The following is a 23,861-nucleotide window of genomic DNA, read 5'->3' as shown; positions in this document are numbered from 1 at the left end:
AAACAATATTTGACAGGCTGAACTTCTTTAAACTTCTGAACCTTCCTCTCACCCCTGTCCAAGCCACTGTGTGTGATGAGCGGCAACTTTGTCTGACTGCACGGACGAAGCGCTGGAAGAGGTGTCAGTCGAGACGGTGGCTCTGAATTTCCATTGGCTGCATCAGTCTGGATTTGCTGTGTATTTTTAGCGTTGCTTCCCTGTTCAGCGTCGAGCGGCCAGTCTTACCCGGAGATCTGCTCAGTCCAGCACAGCACCAACCAAGGAAGGGAGAACTTCCATGAGGATCGTGGCAATCAGCACCCAGCCCGAGAGGTCAGAGTTGAGAGCGGCTTGTTATTGGGACCTGTGTCATTTCTCATTCAGTCGGAGTGCCTGAGGGTTGCAAATGGCCAGTCCCAGCGTCAGAGACGGGGAGTGGGGAGAAAGTCCGCAGTCAGACTCCGGCCCAGGGCCCGCCTTCACGGAGGCTCGACACTGGATAGAAGTAAGTTGACAGCGTTTGCTTTCTTTAAAGTTGATCACAACATGTTTCGTTCTCGTATCGCATGTGTCAGACGTGAAGACAGCTGCAAAAATATAGAGAGGTACCACCTGAAACGGGTCGAATAAAACCTCAAGCAATCCCGTGCAAGTGCGCGGAGGTTGAGGAAGAACTGTCGGTCACCTTGAGTGAGGAAGGAGAAGGGTGCGAGCACTTGCTGCAATGGAGCCGGTTACTACTGTTACCCGGTTCGGCCGCGAAGCAGCGGCAAGAGGAAGTTTGTCCGACCTCGCACCCTTTGCTCCCAGTCACAAATGGCCGGGCTGCCGGCGGCGGCGGCCACAGTCATCGTGTTAGTTGAATGCATTCACTGGGCCAGTTTTGCAGTCGGGGCGCTGCATCTCTCCCCCCCCCCCAGACAGCCCGATAGATAGGACGATGCCGAAATGCGCCGTCAGATTGTGCTGCAGCTGCCGGATGCGTAGACCTCGTTGGGTTCACTGGCCGGGGCTGGGAGCCAAGTGTCGTGGGGTTGCCGCAGACCGAGGCACTTGTGCAGGATCTGGGGATGGTGGGGCACATGCAAGTGCGGTGAGCGTGTTCTGGGAGTGTGCCTTTGAAAAGCCGGAGAACTTTCACGACCCCCCACCACCCGTCCCTCTAAAGAAGGCCACATTTCAATGAATTTTGCAGTGATACATGGTCACCTGCCATCTCGAACTTGCACCAAGAATAAACATCCTTGTCTCTCGACTTTGTTTATTTTGATAAATAACCCACGTACTATAACACTTAAGATCAGAACAGAGGAGCAAATCATGGGGAAGTGCAACAGTATTAGGATTAATGTCAGGGGGTTTCATTGCCCCACGATTATCTGGGATTATCTTAATGTGAAAGAAGAAGAGGATGTGGAATTTTCAAAATGTACCCAGGAGAGAGTTTTGAGCTTTTAGGCAGATAGTTCTGCCCAAAAAGACCATCTAACCCTACTAGACATGGCACCCTTGGTAAATATATTCAAGCATAGCTTCATAAGGAGCAAGGTTGGTTGGAAATTATGAACCTGAATTGGAGAAGACCAATTTCAAAGAATCTAGTTTATCCTGCGAGCAGAAACTTGGAGGTGGGTCTTCATACCATTAAATGAAGAGTGAAAAAGATCAGAGTTCAAATCAATGAATTATCACCTGATTGAAGTGTAGAATGTCCAAAAATCTTGGAGATTAAGATTTAGTAAAAGAAAAAAAAAACGTAGGTCAGGTTATAGAGACTGAAAATGAGGAATGCCTGAGAGGAATATGGAAAATGTAGGAGATACTTGAAAATAAATTAAGAGAGAAGGGGACATAATTTGAAGACATTAAGGAAAATAACAAAGCATTTAATAGGTTTATTAAGGGAATGAGGGTAAGCAGGAAAAAGTAGGGCCATTTAGGGACCAAAGGAGCAATTTGTCAAGTCAAAGGATATGGATAAGGCCTTTTTAAAAATATATATTTTAAAAATTCCATTTCATGGAGTAACTATTTATTACAATACTACAGATATTAAAAAACCCAAATTGATTACATACATGACGGTTTTCACTCCACCCCAAAAAACTCCTCCCTCTCACCAAACCACCCCCTTCAAAGAAACAATATACAAACTGGAAAAAAACTTAATAGTATATAAAAAAAAAGAAAAAGAGAAAGAAAACAATCTTTGGATTGCAGAGAGATGTACATAAACATATAGAGGAGAATCCTGCAGGACTAGAAGGATATCATTACAAATTTAAATATTTGGGTGTACAGGCATCAAATTTGTAAAAACATAGGGTATTTATTTCTTAAATTATAAGTGATTTTTTTTATATATATATAAAGGAATACAACTTTGAATGTCAGCATGCTACCTCGGCATAGTCAAAGATGCATCCGAAAGAAAATGGTGTAGAAGTTGGAGAATTCAGACACTGGGATCATGAAAATCTGGAACGTTATCTTTCAAAAAGGAAGAACCTTAGCAGGCTTAAATATAAATCCTCAGGGCTTGATGACATGTACTCCAGGCAAGGTGCAAGGGAGGAAATTGCAAGTGCCCTGACAAAGATCTTTACATCCTTACTTGCTGTGGGTGAATGGCAAAATAGAAAAGAGCAAATATGGTAACTTTATTTAAGAAAAACAGCAAGGATAAGACGTAAAATTACAAGCTGGTTAGTCAAAATCACTGGTAGGGGAGTTATTCAGAAAAAAAAGACAAGGAATAGGATTACTCTACATTTGTTGAACTACATTTGTTAAGGCAGGGATTAATACAATGCCTTTAGTTTTTAATAAGTTGAAGGAGATTTTGCATGCTGTCTAATGCTCTATCTAACTTCTCCAGGTGCACTCTGGAAAGTATATTAATTAGTTGAATCACAATCTCGTTTGGTAATTCAAGTGTGTCAGCTGCAGAAATTAGCAAACACAGCCAGGTCCATCACAGGCTCTGACTTGTTATGTGAGTGAGGCACTGCTTTAAGAAGACAGCCAACATATTAAAGGATTCCCATCACCTTGGTCACAACCTCTTCTCACTGCTACCTTTGGGAAGAAGGCACTGAAGCTTGAAATCCAGTACGTTGAAGTTCAAGGAGAGTTCCCTTCAAATGGTGTTCATGATCTTGAACTTCCCCTTGATAATCTAATCATAAACTACTCTGACACCACAAAAAGAACTGTCTGCACTATTGTAACACCACTTTTTTCTTGCAATATGGTAACGATGAATACTTATTTCTCGTATTTAATTTAATGTACACCATTGGAGTTTTTTTTTTTTACAAAGTATCTATTTGGCTGCAGCAATTAAGAATTTTGGTGTATGTACATTGTACAATTTGTAGGACAATAAATTCATTATCAAATATAGTAAGGGTTTGTTGGGGAGATCCTCTGACCAAATTGATTGAATTTTTTTGAAGGAAAAGTTTACAGAGTATATTGGTGAGGGCAGTGCATTGATGTAGCATTCGTGGACTGCAGTAAGACTATAGACAGAGTCCCTTTATATTTTAATATCAGACGTAACCTTTGCAATTACTTTGAAAATTTCATTCTAAGGGAAAGCTGCACAATAAGAACTTTTTTTAGTGTAATTGCCTTAACCAACTACACAAAAATCAGTTTATTCATTGGCCGTGAAGCATTTTGGAAAGTCTTGGAGTTTGGAATATTTCTTTTTAATGTTTATGGAAGTAAATTTTGATTGTAGATTTTTGATTTTTAATCAGCTGTAATATCTGAAAAAAATTAAAACTTTCCTATTGTCCAGATGATAGTACATGTTGGCCTATGTCCTTGAGTACACTTGGAATAGTCGGTAGTGTTATCCCCCGATGATCTGAATAAATATTCAGGGGGATAACAAACTTCCTCTTGCCACTGCTTAGCGGCCGAACCGGGTAATATTAGTAAATGGCTCCCTTGTAGCAAGTGCCAGCACCCTTCCAAAGTGTGCTTAATGCAGCTAATATTAATATAAATTGTTAATCTATTTTTATTTTTCAAGTGAATATACAGAATAAATAGTTTTGAATAATTTTGTCAGTATTGCTTATTTTCACACAACGCTCCAAGATATAAAACAAACTATTAATGGATGATATTTAAATAATCAGGCCCTAGTTTCACACAATTAAATTTCTTTCATGGGCCTAAGATGGACACAGTAATGACCAAGTTAACAAGTCAGTGGGATTGCAGCCCCTGTAAAGTGAAGTTGATTGTGGCTAGAAGTCTTCCCAGATTGTAAACTGCTTAACCTGAAGGAACTGAAGTAGGATGTGGTTTATTGCATACTGGATAGCATTAGATTTGATCCAGCTCCTCTGTGGTCTTACTACATCTGATCATCTCCTTTCTGCTTGGACTTTGTAGTGGTGAAAAACTGGAAAGACCCAAATAGATGTATTACACAAATTGAACTGCTTGCTGTTGGCATCTCATGTAATTAGCATGAGGAGGAAGGAGAATTCTCAGAGAGGATTTTGGGCCTCTATTATAATAGCCACTGAGTTTGTGTTTATTTTCAGTTGCTGGTACATTAAGGCCCATTAACCTGCAACAATACTTCATCCATTTTAAGATGTTTATCTCATTAATGAGTCTCTCAGACTTTTCTTTGACTTAACTTGATGGCCCTGTAGTCTTTGCTCTTAACCTGCTCCTTCATCAAGTTGGGATTTGATCGCTGAGCTACTGTCATCCTCTTGTGAAGGAAAGGCCACAAAAGATGCTAGTAAAACCTTTGTCCTTTTGAAAGTCAATAGGAAGGCCATTCTCCCCTGTTGCACAATGTTCATGTTCAGAAGTAATAACTGCATTATTGTTGTTGGTGATTTTCCTGAGAAATAGTTTCAAGACCTGGTTTTAATTCTTCAGGTTTCCTTTCTAACCTGCTTTACAATCCTATTTCAAAATAACTGTACCTTCCTTGTATTCTCGAACTGGCAAAAAACCCAATAACTTTACCGATGCATTTTAAATCTGTAAACCAGTTGTCACTGTTGTTGGCAGAGGAGACACTTCCTTATAGCTGCAGAGCACCTGTTCAATCCTGTGCTATCTGTGTGGACTTCCTCAGGGAGTTTCCTCAGGGTGCTTTGGTTTCCTCCCACAACCCAAAGATTTTCAGGTTGATAGGTTAATTAGTCACTGGAAATCACCTTTACAGTGCAGAGCATTGGTAGAATCTGATTAATGGAATTATGGGGAAAGTAAAAGAGCAAAATTATGGCAAATGTGTTCCTGGCGTTGTGCGTGTACTCAATGCGGTGAATGAGTTGTTTCTGTGTCATTTTATGATGCTGTAGAGGAACCCTTTGGGAATGGTGACTATACTTGTTAAGATTCCAGTTAGTCATGGCTACTGATGAGGTTGATCCTCAAAATAGGGCCCTAAGCTAGAGGAAGGCAGATTTCAATAAGGCAGGATTAGGAGAAGTACATTTGTTACAGCTGCAAGAGGAAAATGTTCCTTTTTTTGTACACAAATACACAAAATATTTACTTTTGTTTGCACATGAAGGTACACAAGGAGGCGGTACTTGTATGCCATCCCTACCAAGAAAAGTAAAAGAGAGTCCCTTCAAAAACATTGTGTCCGAGGCTGCATCTGTAATCTGCGGAGACTTACTGACTCCCGCCTCCAGCGGTGAACCCAAGCTCCATGCATCCAAGATGCCTTCCTTTATCCCGGTTCCAAACCCCTGATGTTAGGAAGCCGTTAGTGCCAATACCTTTTAGGAGCCCTGCTCGCCATTGGCACATTCATGAGTCCTAGCCTTGATGCCTGGCTCCCATGAGTCAATCTCCTGCAGCCTGGTATGAGCCTTCCAGCCACTGAGCTTTTTGCTTGTCCACTGCTGTCGTCTCCTACCCTGTAGGATTTTCTTCTAGGCTTCTTCACAGCAGGATGGTCTCCCACTTTAGTGCCCTGCACTGGTCTGCTGCTCCCCCATTGCCCACAAGACTTGTAGTCTGTGCTGTTAAGCATGGGCATGGATCTTCCTCACCAGTGTTTTAAAAAAAAATACTGACGGTTCTGCTGTACACGTGGGCAGTAGAACACCACGCAAGAGTACTGCAAGAAGTCCCTCTGCTCTGCCGGAATCCATGATATGTTGCTGTTACTCCAACTGCAGCAGTGTTGCCAAAAAGACATCTAATCAGTGGGATGTGTTTAATAAGATAACAGAGTTCAGCAGCAAAGAATAAAAAACCTTGGTTCAGGAAGGAGGAAGTGAATGAAATATCAAAGCACATTAAGGTGGATAAATCCCAAGGGCGGGGGCATGGCATAGATGGGAGAAGTGGGAAGACACCTCTCCCAACGGAACTAATAAAAACCTGATTTTAAAGTTTTAAAATTAAAAAAAAAAATTGAGTATAAAGTTAGTGTGTTTTTGACGGTAATGATGAGGAAAACAAAAGCATAAACTGCTAAAATAAATGATCCAGAAACCACTTTCAAGTATTGAAGAGCTTGGGCCTACCTTCGAAATGGAGCCTGGGGAGTCGATTTCTGTTCATCCAAGACCGCAACAGCAGTCCCTGGGTAAGCCTAAACCCGGCGCCAAGAAGCGTTGGGGAAGATGGCACCAGAGCTTGAAGACGTCCTCCTCCTGAGTATGAGGAGCTTGCGTATGCACACTATACTGAGTCAGGCCCTTACGGCAGGGGGACCCGACCTCTCACGGCCCAGTGAACCTGGACCGTCAGGAGGGGGGCCCAAGACCTGCGGGCAGGTTGAAATGCTGTCAATATTGCCAGAGGAGGAAGAAGGAGACATTGTGGGGGAATTGGAAGAGGAAGAAATCTCTCCAGGTACAGAAGAAGAAGAAACTGTAATATATAAGGGTAGGTCTTTAAGCAGTTGCAGGGGAAGTGTAAATCTGATCCTCATTATTCTGGTTCAACAAGTCAATTTGATATGTTATCTAAACAAATAAGAGACTATGGCAAAGCAGATGAATCCAGACTTTTCATCTTTGAAAGAAGAATTTACTGGTATGAAAGAAGAAATGACATCAATTAAGTCTGATGTGGCAAAGTATGTGAAGCTGGTGGATAAAGTGCAAAACAAATTTAAGAAGATTGAGAAAGATTTTCATGATTGACAGGATGATGTAGAGCAATGTAAAGAAAAAAGACAGATGAAGGATTCATTTACTGGATAGGAAATTCAGAGAAATTATTTATTGAAGAAGATTGATGCTTTGGAGAATCAAAGCTGAAGAAATAATGTTAAAATTGTTGGTTTACCAGAAGATTTTGAAGATCCAGATCTGGTTCAATTTTTTCAGAAATGGATTCCTCTAGTTTTGAGGGAAGAATATTTTCTAAATGGTTTGGAATTGGATAGAGCTCATAGAGTGATTAGGAATAAAACTTCTTCCTTGAGAGGCGCCATGATCTATACTGATCCGGTGTTTGCGTTACCAAGATAGGGAGGTAATTTTGTGTGTAGCAGTTCAAAATGCAAGGAAACATCAAGGCCTATTAGTGGTTAAGAATAGTAGTTTTTTTTAAATGCAGATTTGAGTCAATCTATTATTAAATGTTGTAAAGAGTTTAATTCTGCCAAAGCTGTATTGTGGAAGAAAGGATATACATTTGACTTTAGATTTCCTGCTGTTCTTAAAGTCTTTTATGGAGACTTTTACTTACAATTATTTACTGATGATGCTCAAGCTCTTACATTTTCTAATTCCCTGCTGGATAATAAGGAGAAGAAAAATCCAGAACATTCTTCTTACCAATTAAAACCAGCTCAAGAAGAGAAGAAAAATGGTTTGCAAGAGAAGGAATGTTGTCAATTAGTTGAAATTGATATTGATGACGATCAAGTTAACAGAGATTTGGAGGAAGCTCATCATATTTGAAATGTTTTGTTTTTGTTGATTTCTTTATTTTTCTGTTTGGGGGGAGTTGGTTTTGTACATTTCTCCTTCCAAAGTCGTTGGCCACCTTGTGGCGTTGGTCACTTCCTGCATAGTAGAGGGAGGTAATACTGTTCTACAGTACTTTTTTTTGGGGGGAGGGGAGTTCTTTATGAATTTTGTTATCAAGTTAGAGCTTTAATATTGGATAACAATGGTTATACTTTGAGGTTGTCCAGACAATCTCAATTTGAAACTTTACTTATTGATGGTGGGAAGAAGAGATTTATATCTAAAATGCATTTGTTATTGTGAAATAGAATAGTTATGGCAGATTTGCAAAAGTCTAGGTTAAAATGGGAAAAACATTTAGGGATTGTGATTAATCAAGATGATTGGAGGAATTTGTGTAAAGACAGTATGAGTAAGATTATTAACGTGAGATATAGATTAGTTTATTATAATTTTATACATCAATTATATTTAACTCCAGAAAAATAAAAGAGATGTAATTATCTTCAGATTTATGTTTTAGATGTTGGAAGGAGGAAGGTTCTTTTTTTACATTTTACGTGGTCATGTGTCATGGTAAAATCTTTTTGGACGTGACGGAGTTTTTAGAGCAAATTTTTAAGGTTAAAATTCCATTGGATCAATTATTATTTTTGTCAGGTAATATTAAAAAATTGAGGTTGACTAGATTTCAAATAGCATTTTTGAGATTGGCATTAGCTGTTGCTAGAAAATGTTTAGCGATTTTAAATGGAAAAATTAGATTGATTTGAGTTTACATAGATGGGATATGGAATTGAGATCCTGTATTTCATTGGAAAAAGTAACGTATAATTTACATGATTTTTTTTTTTATTGTAAAGTTTGGAGCCCTTATTTGGATTATATGGGTTTAAAATTGTGAATTCTCTGGCCATGCTGTCTGTGGTGGTGGTGTTCTAATCCATGGTATTTAATTAATTATGTTATTGTGGCTTGGATCTCCTTTCTTTTTTCTTCTTCTTTCTTTCCCAAGGGTTAGGTATGGGTGGGAGGACAGGGATCGGTTTGGGGGGGGCGGTGAGTTGGAGGGGGTTTTTATATAACATGTATTTTTACTATCTTTGTAATTTTTATCTTTTTGATTGTACATATCATGATTTTTATATTTTAAATAAAATATTTAAAAAAAAAAAAAAAAAAATCCCAAGGACCTGATGGGATCCATCCCACAATACTAACGGAAGCAAAGGAGGAATTTGCTAGGGGATGTGCTAGAAGCCTGGAGGATACCTAATGATACTTCCTTGTTCATAAAGGACAGGAGGGATGTATTCACTGATATCTTCAACATCTCAGTTCAGCAGGGCATGCTACCCACCTGTTTCAAACTAGCCTCAATCATACCAGTGCCCAAGAAGAGTGCAGTAACTTGCCTATATAGCTACCACTATATGGCACTATATGTGGCACTCACATCCACAGCAATGAAGTGTTTTGAGAGTCAAAGGAATGGAGTGGGGAATTGAAATGGATGGGCACTGGGAAATTCACGCTATTGCGACGGACAGCAAAGCGATCTCCCAGTCCATGTCCAGTCTCTCCAATGTAGAGGAAACCATAACAGCTGCACCGGATGCAAGAGATGATCCCTGCAGATTCACAAGTGGTGTTGGTTCATTTGGTAGGACTGTTTAGGGCCCCAAATGGTGGTGACAAAATTGGTGTGGGCATAAGTGGAGCACCTCCTGCAGTCTTAGGATGATTGAAGGGAAGGGAGGAGTGGAAGAGGGAGTCATGGAGGGAGCAGTCTCTGCAGAAGGTGGAGGGGGGAGAAGGGAAGATGTATCTGATAGCGGAGGATGATGTGTTGGATGTAGAGGCTGGTGGGATGGTAGGTGAGAACAAGAGAAATCCTGTCTTTGTTGGGTGTGGAGGCAGAAGGGGCCAGGGCAGATGAGTGGGTAATAGAGAATGTGTGAATAAGGACCAAGTTGATGGTGTAGAGGGGAAGCTACATTTTTTTTGTAGAAGGAGGACATCTCTGATGATATGGCTTGGAAGATCTTGTCCTGGGAGCAGATGTGACAGAGACAGAGGAATTAAGAGAAAGGAATGGAATTCTAGCAGGGGCCAGGTTGTGAAGAGGTGTAGTCAAGATAAATGTGGAAGTTGGTGGGTTTGTAGAAGATGTCTGTTGAGAGTTTGTTTCCCAAGCTGGAGACTAGAGATATTGAGAAAGGGCACAGTGTTGCTAGAAAGGGACCATGTGAATTTGAGGTCAGGGTGGAAGCTGGCAGCAAAGTGGATAAAGTTGATGAACTTCTAATGGTTACAAATGGGTGACATGCAAAAATACCAGGAAGTTAAGAAGGATTACAGGTCATATCACTACATGGCTTGGCCAACGGTAATGCATTGATATTCTCGTGGGGATATGAATGGAGTATGTTGGTCAAGCCATCAGGTTCCCAGCCAGGGAGTCTATTTTCAGGTAATCCAAGTACTGACCAGGCCTGAATTAGATTAACTGGTTACTCCTAGAAGCACAGCCATTGGCTCTCAGTGTCAGTAATTGCAAGAAGATATTAGTGCATGTTTTCAATGATCAAAATAAATAAAACTATTGATCTACTTTTTACAAGTGGTCAAATATTTTGTTAATGACATTTTTAAAAAAAACATGAAAAATTTGGAGATATTGGCTAATTCTGGAATTTCCTGACATCTGGTGCAGCCAGGAGCCAAAATATGGAAATAACCAATGTCAATTGGAAGCAAAATACTTGCAAAACCACACTCATATCTGAGCCAATTCTTTTTATTTAAACAACTAGATGTTTATTTTTGTTTACAGTTAGCTTTGAGTTTTCTATTTCTACATCAAATATTCGCTTTCATACTCTCTTGGCCAAATCCCATGGGATTTGTTTGAATAATTGTGCAATAATTTAATAGCTCTCCTATGAAGTCTACTGTGCTGTTTCCACACTGCTGGCCATGATTAACACTCCCCACGACTTCGTGTATATGCAGTGTATATTGAGTTGTTGAAGTCATGACCAAGTGGCTCAAATGAAAGTTCAGATGTGATTCCTTACATTATGCCGCATAAATCCCATAGAATGGCAAGCCTAATGATGTAAGTAATTGCTGCTGGAAAATTTCCAAAAGAAGAAATAAAAATCTCAGTGGTTTATATTAATGTAACGGTGAGTGCAATACTATTACAGCACCAGCGATCAAGGTTTGAATCTGGCATTATCTGATAGGAGTTTGTACATTCTCCCATGTCCGCATGGGTTTCTTTGGGGCTTTGGTTTCCTCCCACAGTCCAAAAACGTAGGGGTTAGTAGGTTAATTAATTATATGGGTCTATTTTGGCTCGTGGGCCAGAACAGCCTTTCACTGTGCTGTATCTCTAAATTAAATATTTATTCAGTCTCTTAAATGTAATAAATTCCCCAGAGTTTTTCAGTGAAATGTGATCAAGCAAAATTTGACAAGGTCCTCGTGATATTGGGGAAAATGATCAAATGTTTAGCCAAAACTGCAGTCAGTAAGGAAATAGAAATAGAAAAGCTGATAGAAAGAATTCCAAAGCTTAGACTGTGGCAACTTTTAACAGAAATACTTGGTAATAAAGAAGGAAAATATTCTAAGGAATTATTACTAATTATTTTAACTATTTCCCAGTTTTACAACATACTGGTTACATATGAATGATTTCGTTAAGTCATATTGCTGTTTCATCGCCAGCAATTAAGACCAGTGTTTGAATCCTGCGCTGACTGTAAGGAGTTTGCTTATTCTCCTCATGTCTTCATGGGTTTTCCCCAGGGGCTTCGGTTTCCTCCCATCTTTCAGAACATACGAGGGATTGTAGGTCAATTGGATAGCATGGGCTCGTCGGCCAAAAGGGCCTGTTACCGTGCAGCATGTCTAAATAAAAATTTAAAATTAAAACATATAAAATTTTAAAAATTTGTTGATTCAGCTTGTGAAAGGAATGAGATACATATATCAGGAAGGGAGATGAGATCATTTACAGGCTGTGTCATGTCGATTAACTTCAGGTAGAAAGAAATGGAGGTGGTACTGAGTTAGTATGAGCAATTTTCAACTTTTGTTAGAAAGGAACATGTGTGATTGTCACCAGAAGACAGTTAAAAAACCAGCAAGGCTGAATTATCCTTAAAATTAAAATACAGTTAAATCGCTGGTATGTGGCACCTATGGGGAATGGTAGATGCTGGATAAGTGTATTTTCTGGTTAATTGAGATTGCATGGTTGCGTGTATTGACAAACTAATAGCGAGGCTTGAATTCCGGCTACCAGGGCTTTTTACCGTAGTTTGATGATAGCCGCTGACCTACCTTGTAAATGATCTGTAGGCATTTGAGTGTGATACTATTGGGTGAAGAGAACCCTGGAATATTTGTGTAGTGCAGAGGAAGAGGTAATACTGGAAAACAAAACCAAGATTGCCTAGTTACATACTGGTATTGGAACTTCCTGAAAATTTGCTGTTTGCAGAGAACCTTACCCAGGTTGACCATCTACCCTGTTTCGTTGGAACAGTGCCTTCCTACAAAAATCCAGTTCCATTTTGTATCGCATGACTGTGGGCAGCATCTTTTCTTCTGCCAGGCAAGCCATTGCTTCTGTTGGTTCTTTGGATGTGTGAACAATATGCTGCCAAAGCCAATAATGGGTAAGGTGTGCTTGCAGCAGGCAGCTGGGGTTAGAAATTGTGTGGGAACTGAGCCCATCCGATCAATTTTCTGCCATTGAATTCACTTCTCTGAGCAAATGCCCTTTTCACTTATCTGAACAAATGCCCTGTCTTTTGCATGCACCTGATGTGATAAATGGTTTACTGATGACCAATCTCTAAATCCCGATTACTCAAGAAGTTGGCCTTGGTGTGACTTGAGGATCTGTCCCATTATGCCTTTAAACATTGTTGCCATGAGAACATGGGGGAAAAATATTTTTATTAGTAAATATAATTGAGCATTTTCTTGATCGAGCATAAAAATTGGCTACTTTTTACCCCCATATAAAAAGTACTTTAATAATTTTGGCAAATTTGTTAGGATAGCCCTAGCAGTAGCAAAAAAATGTATTATGTCAGCCTGGAAATTAGAAGATAACTTGAGAATACAACAATGGTATATAGAAATGAATAAATGTATTCCATTAGAAAAAATAACATATAATTTAAGAAATAATATTGCAATATTTGAACAAATATGGGAGCCATACATGAAACACAATAGAGAAAACCTACCGGGGACATCTGCCACCTAAAATGACAGAAGGAGAAGAAAATGAAAAGAATTGACTCAGTGGAATTTCTTGTTTATTTTTATTGAGTGACAACATTGTTTGACTGGTTTAATGTATCTTAGATTCTGTACTTTAAATGAATGGGAGGGGAGGGTGGGATGGGGAGGGGGGGAGAAAACGACACTATATATTTGAAAAGGAAAATGTATGTATCTTGATCAATGTGGTTTATGGTGTGAAAAATAAAAAAAATTAAAAAAAAATCATTTTGGCAAATTGGTATCTTCCATCAGCACAAATAATGGAAAAATATTTGAGGGAGGGGTATGATTTGATAGAAGTGTTGATGAGTTATATTCCACGCCAACGATGTGCAATCACAAAATGACTTTTAAAGTCCAATTTGGCATTGAAATTCCATGTATAGTCAGCATCTTCAATAAAAATAATATTCGTCATTCATAGAAATGTATGCTTAATGAAAATTAATATTTTGTGGGAGTTAATCCTCCACAGGGCACTTCATTGTTGGTGGGTTTTCTTAGTTCAAGGTGTTCTTACGTGAATCGTAGCTGATTACATTTTTGTCAGAAAATTTTGGGATCCAGGCTCTCTACTCTGAATTGTGCTTATTATCTGGGCCAAGTTCTTTTTTGCAAGTTAGAGCAATATTCAGCAGGGATTCAAGTTGAGCACTGCTTTTCATAACAGATAATTATATTTTAAAAAAATACCAACCCACTTCTTAAGAACATGAAGGGGAAATTTGCTTATCAACATTTTTTTTTCTCAACTATCATTGTTTATCTCATTGCAGTTAATGGGACCTTGTTTCAATTTGATCGCCAATATTTCCTAAATTAAAAGTGATTAGCTACCCTGAGGGTATATGATGAAGATTTATTTAAGGGCTAGAGTGCTTTAGTTTTGGGTGGCAAGACGTAATTTTCACCATTTCTGGATGAATGAAACATGTCCTTTGTACAGAATTCAATCTATTAACGTTTCTGTTACAGAATATCTGGTGCAGTTGTCACGATGGAACAAGTTTTAATCTGCTTCTGAAAACATGCCTTGCCCATGTGCCCCCTTCACTTATTGTGATAGTTGATATTGCTGGTAACGCCACCTTCCTTCATCCATTGGTGAGCACACACACAATTGTGTGTTCAAATGTACATGCCTTGCCCATCCAGTCCTTAACTTTATCCTTGCCTCCTTACTATTTTATTTCCTCTTAGTTCCTCTGCTCTGTCTCCTGCTGCCCTAAATTAATGGCATCTATGCAGCCGATAAACTCAGCAAGCCGCTGTCCTTGCCATTCTTAAACCTACGATATGACTGCCTCTGTCCCCTCTTGTCCCTAACCTCTTGCATCATCTCCCTTCTGCAGCATTCTTAATTTCTTACCATGCTCTTACATATCCATTTATTCATAAGAATGAGTATAGGGTCATCGGTTTGGATCTGTACTGAAGGGGACAAATATCTTAGCAGGAAGGTTTCCTTGTGCTGCTCCTTGGAATTTAAATTAGATTTTTAGGGGCATGGGCACTAGAGTGCCAGAGCAGAGAGTGGTGTGGAGGAGAAAAAAAGATTATGTTAAACCTGCATATAAAGGAATCAAAGGGTTATGTGTGGTGGAAATAATGAAGTTAAGTACATCTATTTCAATGCAAGGAGTATTGTAAGAAAGGCAGACAAGCTTGAAGCATGGATGGGCAGAGGGAATTATCATATTGTAGCCGTTAGTGAAACTTGGTTGCAGGAGGGGCAGGTTAGAGCAGCAGGGATGAAAGGGGGAGGAATGGCATTGCATTAAGCTGTGCTCAAGCAGGATAGATGAGTGGGCTCGTCTATTGATGTATGGATTGAGCCAAGGAACAGGAAAGGTATGACCTCATTAATGGGATTTTATTATTGACCACCCAATAGTTAATGAGAATTGTTATATGCACAGAGATAGGGAAATAATGCAAAAGGTTAGGGACAGAAGGCAACAGAGGCTGTCTTATCATAGGTTCAACAATGGCAAGGACAGTGGCTTTCTGGGCTTATGGACTACATGGAGGCCATTAATTTAGGGCAGCAGAGCAGAGGAATTAAGGCAGGTGCAAGAAATATAAAGTTGTGATGGTAAGTCATTTTTAACTTTCCTCGTATTGATTGGGATTTTCATTACTGTAAAAGGGCTGGATGGCTTGGAGTTTGTCAAATATGTTCAGGGAAGTTTTCTAAATCAATATTTGGAGGTACCAGCTGGAGAGAATGCAATACTAGATTTCCTATTAGGGAATGAGACAGGACAAGTGACAGAAGTATGTGTAGGGGAACATTTTGGATCCTGTGATCATAATGCCATTAGATTCAAGATAATTATGGAGAAGGATTGGCCTGGGACTCGGGTCAGATTTTAAATTGGAGGAAGGCCAATTTTGAGGAAATGAGAAAGGATCTATACTGTGAGGATTGGGATAAGTTGTTTTCAGGCAAGGATGTGTGAGGTGAGTGGAAGACCTTCAAAGGTGAAATTTTGAGAAGACAGAATTTGGGTGTTCTTGTCAGGATCAAAGACAAGGTTAACCGGCATAGGGAACCTTGGTTTTCAAGGATATTTTGGGATCTGGTTATGAAGAGGGAGGTGTATAACAGGCATAGGCAACAAGATAATGAGGTTCTTGAGTATAATAAATCCAATTAAAAAATACTAAAAACGTATGAGGTTGCTCTGGGAGTCCAAGAGAAACAGGTATGTTAAGAGCAAAATGATACTAAGAGACAAAATTGGTCCTCTTGGAGACCACAGTGGTCAGCTATGTATAGGACAAAGAGAGATCGTAAGTATTTTTTTGCATCAGTATTTACTCGGGAAGCTGGCACAGAGTCAAAGATGGATGCTTGATCTATTGTTGTCTGTCATCTGCATCAATCATCCTGATGATAACGTGGCAAATTGGATCAGCAAGTTTGCAGATGACACAAAGATTGGAGGTGTAGTGGGCAGCAAGGAAGGCTTTCAAAGCTTGCAGAGGGATCAAGACCAGCCAGAAAAATGGGCTGCAAAATGGTAGTTGGAATTTAATGCAGACAAGGGTGAGGTGTTGCATTTCGAAAGGACAAACCAAAATAGGACATATACGGTAAATGATACCACACTGAAGAGTCCGGAGGGATCTGGGAACATGAATACATAGTTCCCTGAAAGTGGGAGCACAGGTAGACAGGGCTGGAAAGAGCTTTTTGAGCACTGGCCTTCATAAATTAAAGTTTATGCTAAAGTTGTATATGACATTGTTGAGGCCAAATCTGGTGTGTTTTGTGCAGATTTGGTCACCTAACGACAGGAAAGATATCAATTAGATTGAAAGAGTGCAGAGAAGGTTTACTAGGTTGTTGCCAGGACTTGAGAAACAGAGTTACAGGGAAAGGTTAAACAGGTTAAGATTTTATTTCTTTAGAGCATAGAAGAATGAGGGAGATTTGATAGAGGGATCTCTATTATGAGGAGTCTTCTTTGGCTTGGCTTCGCGGACGAAGATTTATGGAGGGGGTAAAAAGTCCACGTCAGCTGCAGGCTCGTTTGTGGCTGACCAGTCCGATGCGGGACAGGCAGACACGATTGCAGCGGTTGCAAGGGAAAATTGGTTGGTTGGGGTTGGGTGTTGGGTTTTTCCTCCTTTGCCTTTTGTCAGTGAGGTGGGCTCTGCGGTCTTCTTCAAAGGAGGCTGCTGCCCGCCAAACTGTGAGGCGCCAAGATGCACGGTTTGAGGCGTTATCAGCCCACTGGCGGTGGTCAATGTGGCAGGCACCAAGAGATTTCTTTAGGCAGTCCTTGTACCTTTTCTTTGGTGCACCTCTGTCACGGTGGCCAGTGGAGAGCTCGCCATATAATACGATCTTGGGAAGGCGATGGTCCTCCATTCTGGAGACGTGACCCATCCAGCGCAGCTGGATCTTCAGCAGCGTGGACTCGATGCTGTCGACCTCTGCCATCTCGAGTACCTCGACGTTAGGGGTGTGAGCGCTCCAATGGATGTTGAGGATGGAGCGGAGACAACGCTGGTGGAAGCGTTCTAGGAGCCGTAGGTGGTGCCGGTAGAGGACCCATGATTCGGAGCCGAACAGGAGTGTGGGTATGACAACGGCTCTGTATACGCTTATCTTTGTGAGGTTTTTCAGTTGGTTGTTTTTCCAGACTCTTTTGTGTAGTCTTCCAAAGGCGCTATTTGCCTTGGCGAGTCTGTTTTCTATCTCATTGTCGATCCTTGCATCTGATGAAATGGTGCAGCCGAGATAGGAGTATAGACAGAGTAAATGCATCTAGGCTTTTTCCATTGAGGTTTGATGAGATACAAATGAGAGAACTTGACTTGAGGGTGAAAGGAGAAATGTTTAAGGGGAACATTAGAGAGAATTTCACCTAGAGAGTAGTGGGAATGTAGAACGATCTGCAAGCTGATGTGATGAATGTGGGCTCAATTTTGACATGTAAGGAAAATTTGGACAGTACATTAATGGGTGGTTTTTGGAGGGAATTAGAATGGATGCCAGGCAGAATAATAGTTCGGCACAGAGTAGACAGGCCAAAGGGCCTGTTCCTGTGCTGTAATGTTGTGTAGTTCTATGTTACAACTGTACATGATGTTGGTGAGACTACATTTGGAGTATGGTATGAATTTTTGTCACCCAGTTTTAGAAAGGAAGCCATTAAGCTGGAAAGAGTGCAGAACAATATGACTGGAATTTATTAGGCTTGAATTATAGGAGGCTATGGGGGGAGGGGTTTATAAAACCATGAGGGGCAAACATAAGGTGAATAGTCATCAGCTTTTTCCCATGGTAGGTGAATCTAAAAGTAGAGGGGAATTTCAAGATGCAAGGTAAAAAATTAAAAAGGACCTGTAAGGCATCTTTTTCACACAGAGGTAGTGGGTACATGAAATGAGTTGCCAGAGCAGGCACAATTATAACATTTAAAAGACATTAAACAGAATCATGGATAGAAAATGTTTAGCAGACAAATGGGACTAGCTTGATTATTATAGACAAGTTGAGCTGAAGGGTCTGTTTCAGGCAAGGAGAGAATTAATAGAACTATGGGTATTCCTCAGCCAAAGTTCTGCTTCTTTTTCTGTGTCCATCCACCTTTCTTGTTAATCCTTCTGTTGGTGGGAGTCTGTGGTGTGGGGGTTGAAGTGGGTCAGACACAATGGTATTTGTTTACTCAATGATAGCAGGATTGGCAGTCAGAACACTGCCGTGGCCTGAATTTTGTAGCATCTGCTTCTTATTTTTTACAGTCTGTTTCTGCTTTCAGTATTCATACAGGGAGGCTGGATGATGTCTGGGCAGAGTAGCAGGAATGGTTACAACTAGGGGAGGAGAAAGCAGAGATTGTGGAGGGACAGGAATGTGGGGAATGGGAATGTTTCTGGGGGCTCCAAAGAATTTCTATGTGGGATGGGGAAAGGCTGGGTATCCCAAAGGGATTTAAGGTGGGCATAGGGAGAGTATGTTCGGAAATTTTAATTTGACTTCGTTGGTTTAGATTTGAACTATACTTTGCATTCTAGCTTTGGAAGAAACCTGTAAAGTTGACAAAATATGTGCTACTTATTACTATTTAAATGATTACATCGACAGTGATAAATATCCTCTGCAGTCTGAACTGGACAGAAACTTTTTAATAACCAGTAGTTTGGTAAATATGTAAAGGAGGCCCCCAAGTCTGCTAGCCGATACATTCAAGAGAAAGTATCTCACCCTGAAAAGAATGCTCAACAAGGAGAGGTGATTTCGCTGCTAATTCACATGAAGAAAGTGTTCTCTTCTAAGGGGACTGCACAGAAAAGTGAATATCAATATGCTATTGTTGATGGCTCATCTCAAGAGCAACTTTCACTTTTTAATAAGTGTTGGGAATACTCAGCAGATGAAGCAGCATTCAGTAGAGAGAGACAGAGTTAATTCTCAAGAATTCTGACCTTTCATCAGAATTCATGGCATTTACTCTGCTATTCATTCAACAGATGCAGTAATTATTCAAGCCTGAAGAAGCATAGTAGTTGATTGTATTTTCTATTCTTGAAATGTTTTTATGGATGCAATGCATTTTTTAAAAATAGTGAGCTAAACTTTGAGCGATGTGCCCCATCAGCTTGTTCTTTGCAGCCTCTTTGGCCACTTTCTCCAGAGATGGCAGTGCTGTTTATTTCAACAGAGAAAATCTGGCAGTGACCTTGGGGCTGTGTCCATTTGCAGTACATTGCAGAAATCCAGAAACTATTACGATATGTGCTTTGATCCTCCACACAGTGTACTGTAACAGTTTTTGCTGGTAGGTTAGGCCAATAGGACATTCCACGTGAGTTGCCCAAATGATGGTGTGATTCCAGAGAAAATTTTAATAATGTTACATGGTTATTACTTCCAAACATACTTCTGCACAGAAAATTTAATTTTGTGAGTATTAAGACCCATTCCTGCAGAAGTGACTTGTTCTTGAAGATTTAAAAAAAAATCCTTTTTCAACCTTTTCTGTTTGACATTTCGGTTTCTCTTTGCCCTTCCCCAGTCTTGCAAATTTTCATTTTGTTTGTGGTGTATGATTGAAATCTGGTTTATATTGTTTGATGATTTTACTTTCAAAACTCTTTTTACCTTATTTCACTGGATAGGTTAGTAATGGGCCCCCAAGTTCCTTACACTGCTTAAATATAGGCATTGAATATTGTTAGGTCTGCTTTGTTCATGAATGAGTGAGACAAACACCAGACTGAGTCGAAATCAGGGTTCTTTGTTCTTTATTACCGGATTGTAACACTTGCAACTAACCATGTTAGTCGGAGAATGCATTCTGCCGTTATCAGCAAAATGGTGATTTTTTATACCCTTGGATACGTGCTTAGAACATCATCATATCATTACTTGTCCAATGACTAAAACTGTTGCTATCCTTTCCCTGCTAGCTTCCTGCCTCTCAATCCATCAATGTCTCTCTTATCTTGTAAGTACAAGGATGCATTCACATCTTGTTACAGCCCTGTACAGGGTAACTCCTTACACATTCCCATCTCATGATGTTTTACCTTACAATATGGAAGAAGGAAGGTCATGATGGAACTGTTGATAGTGCTATTTCACCACATTGCAGAGATCTGATGGCACTGGAGGGGTGACAGAGAAGGTTTACAAGAATATTAATCAGGCTTAAAGAGTTTACTGATAGGATAAGATTGGTTAAGTTGGGGTTGTGTACTTTGGAACTGTGGAAGGATGCAATGGAGGCATGTCAAATAAAACATTGTAGATGGAAATTAGATGAATTTGTTTAGGAACCCTTAACTTCAAGGGAAAGGTGTAAGATAATTGGCAAAAGTTAGAAGAGATTTGAGCAATTTTTATGTGCCAATTGACCATTTGGGCATCCGCCAATGTGGTAACATAAAATGTTACATTTTGATTGGAGTATTCGACAAGGCCAGTTTTCGCACACCTATGGTTTGAAAACCTTAGGCATATCATTTTCACTAAAGTAGTTTTAATCATTGTATTGCTTCAAAAAGAAATCAGTAACACATCATCCAGCACCTTTCTTCAATCAGTACAAATAGTTAGTAAATCAAGAGTTGAGATGAAATCCACTCTTGAAGGACGATAAAAGGACATGGAACAATAGAACCTGGAAATACAAATGTATTTGTCCTCTGTTTAAAGACTTTTTTTAAATACTTTGAGCTTGATTGTTCTTGATAAACAAAGGCAGAGGTCAAGTTTTAATTTGCTTGTACTGTGATTAGCAGGGTAGTAATGGTTGAGATTTATAATGGAGAATGGCTGTGTAAACAAGTCACGTAATTGTAGCATCCTGTCAGGTTCTGTGCTTGGGGTATCTGAAGGATGAAGTTATCCTTTGACAAATTTACATGGGCAATTCCCATTGTAAATTTGGAACTAGAAATTTATAACAGAAAATGAGTGAGGTGTTTCATACAATATTAAAGGTCTTCCATGGGATTTAATATATTTGAAACTAAAACAATTTTTATAACAATCAGAGTTTATTCCATGTATGGATATATCTGAGTTGCATACAAATATTGTGATGGCAAATTCCACTTTTTACTGGTTTGTCCTCAACATTTTACTGGAGGTTTGACAAATGTAACTATTATTCCGAGAGTATCATTAGTAACTGGCTATTTGCTCTAAATGCCATTCTATAAATGGTTGTGATTCTGTTATTCTGTTTGATGCTTCGGTGTGTGGTATTTCCATTTTCTTTCAGTCCATAATATTTTCAGAAAACCATAATGTTATCATGGTCTTTAGAAAGCCCCCGTGGTCTGTTATCTACTTCACAATGTTTGTGGGTAATTGACAACTTTGAAGGATATGATATGAAGGCGAATCATGATTGAAACTAAAATGTCAGCTGTTAGTTTGATCAAAATAGTTGCAAATATGATTAGCATTCAGTCAGAATCCAGTTTAGGAATGCAACAGATGCTGTTCATGAAACTATCACATTAAATGAAGCCAATATAAACTTGTCACAGTAAGTTTGATAGTCAATTAAAATCCCTGTCAACCAAGTTATATCTTAAATCAATGGACTTTACTGCTTTGTAAATCATGTTCACACCATTTGTGTTTTTTGTGAAAATCTTTCTACACCAATCGTTGCCTTTCTTTTAAGGTGAACATACAACTAAAGACTTTTTCAAAGTATTTTTACATTTAGGTGAAATTAGAAGTAATTTATTTTCTACATCCTCAGCAACTTATCAGTTATGTCCACCTGTTACAGTAATACCATTGGTTAAAGAGGTCACCATAACACGTTTTGAAGACAATATTGTGTTGGCAGAGTGTGACAGATGAAAAGAAGATTTTATTGAATAGCATTAATAAGTGCGGTGGCTCACAAATAGTAGCTCCTATGTTCAACTCCACTATCTGTAACATTATTACTTTACATAACACTGGTTCCTGAATCCTTATCCAACTGGGAGATGAACACAGGTTCTATGGGAATGCAGATGAGTTACTGTCCCAGTATGCATGGTGCTATTTCCAGCTAATCGGCCCAAGCAGCATACTGCTGATGGAGGCTGAGTGAGTTTGCATTGAACAACTCAAACCTGTATCGGTTTTTTTTGTGTAGAGAACTGTGGCAGATAGCTAAAGAAGGAAGCACCAAGAATATTTCTTCTTTTAAATGTTTATGGAATCTATCAAATAAATGCAAGGGACAAGGCAGATACTATTACAAACCAGGAATATTTGTCTAGGTATTGCACAGCACTTGAGTTTTACTTGTCACAAGCCTGAAAGTTTTCTCCCACTTTCTGTGTACAGGTTCAGACAGCTTTATTATCTTCAGAGATGCAACTAAAGCTTGATTGATGGTGCAAAATTCGTTCATGAAGCAAATAAAATGGATATGCTACAGACATTGCCTTGAGGATGATGTGCTATATTTGGATAAATGTGGTTGTAATGCAGTTTAGGGCTGTGGTTCTGGTAGACTCCAAACTGAGCATTTCCAAGAAGTCATTAAGTTGCACTGGATAGCACTGTTAATGAGATCACAGTGGCTTGCTGAAGGTTGAGAGGAGACTGATTGGTATTTGGTCAGATTGAATTTGTCTTTCGTTTGGTAGATTTGTTTTTCAAATTGAGGTAAAAGCTTCAGTAAAGGAAAGAATATGATTGGATTTATGAAACCTATAGGAAACAAGATTTTTGTGTCAATGCATTTCAAATACTCAACATATTCCAATTAACTACTTTGGAAATGTAATTGGGTGGGGGGGGGGTGTAACAATCTGTGTGCAAGGTCATAAAAATTAATTGAATAATAGTCTGATAATCTTTTATTTAGAAATGTTATCTGAGGATTAAGTACTTCCAAGACATTGGGAAAACTTGCCAATAAAATAATGTCATGGGATTTTTTTTGCATTTAACAAGAGGGTAAGAGAGGGATTAATTCTGATAAGGGGGGAAATACAGGCAATGGGAATTAGTTAAATGTGGTAAGATTACAACAAAAGATTTAGTCTCTTCTCATGTGTTTCAACTCTATTACACACATAGGTTGTCCTCCCTAATAGCAGAATAAACACTTGAAACTTTTTATAGCAGAATATTGTTCTGAAATCATTTCCCTTCAGTAGGAAGCAGCTTCCTAGTTCTTTACTCAGGCATGAAGGTGGAGCAGTGCAGAAAATGTGACATTGAGAAATAGGATAGAGTTCTACTGTGCAATGAAATGAATAACGACTAGCATAAAAATAATCACAGTTACTTTTATCAATGAATGTGCCACTAGGCTGGCAATGAATCATTTTACACAGCACTTTATCTGCAATCCTTGGTGGCTGATTTGGACTGAAGAAGTAAATGATACTGATACATCACTATTAATGAACATTTTATTAGCTTTATTCTGATATTATACAGTTTGGTGCTGTCTGAATATTGTACCTTATGGTACACAAAAGGAAAAATCAATTCAGTTACCCATGGATAACCCTTGTTACTCATGTGGCCAGTTTTAGCTTTACTATGAGTTTGCATCTTTCAGTAATTGCTGATGGCTACAGATGTGGAGGGTGGGGGATAAACAAATAATATTTTAGCTCTTCCATTTATCTCTTCATCTAAAGTCTTCA

The 23,861-nt window shown here is 39.3% G+C and overlaps 1 protein-coding gene across 2 annotated transcripts in view; it reads left to right on the top strand.

The window, feature by feature from the left end:
• The first annotated feature begins 214 nt into the window (after positions 1 to 214).
• Positions 215 to 23,861, top strand: part of limch1b (LIM and calponin homology domains 1b) — a 415,809-nt gene continuing 392,162 nt past the window's right edge. For both annotated transcript variants that reach the window (XM_069924806.1, XM_069924805.1), the window contains exon 1: positions 215 to 487. In XM_069924806.1, coding sequence (XP_069780907.1) covers positions 389 to 487 — 99 coding nt within the window. In that variant the 5' untranslated portion in view covers positions 215 to 388. The remainder of the gene's footprint in view (positions 488 to 23,861) is intronic.

Source organism: Narcine bancroftii, chromosome 3 (genome assembly GCF_036971445.1).
Source record: "Narcine bancroftii isolate sNarBan1 chromosome 3, sNarBan1.hap1, whole genome shotgun sequence".
In the NCBI taxonomy this organism is placed as follows: Eukaryota; Metazoa; Chordata; class Chondrichthyes; order Torpediniformes; family Narcinidae; genus Narcine; species Narcine bancroftii.
The sequence above is the reverse complement of the archived record's forward strand: the minus strand, read 5'-3'. Positions and strand labels throughout refer to the sequence as shown.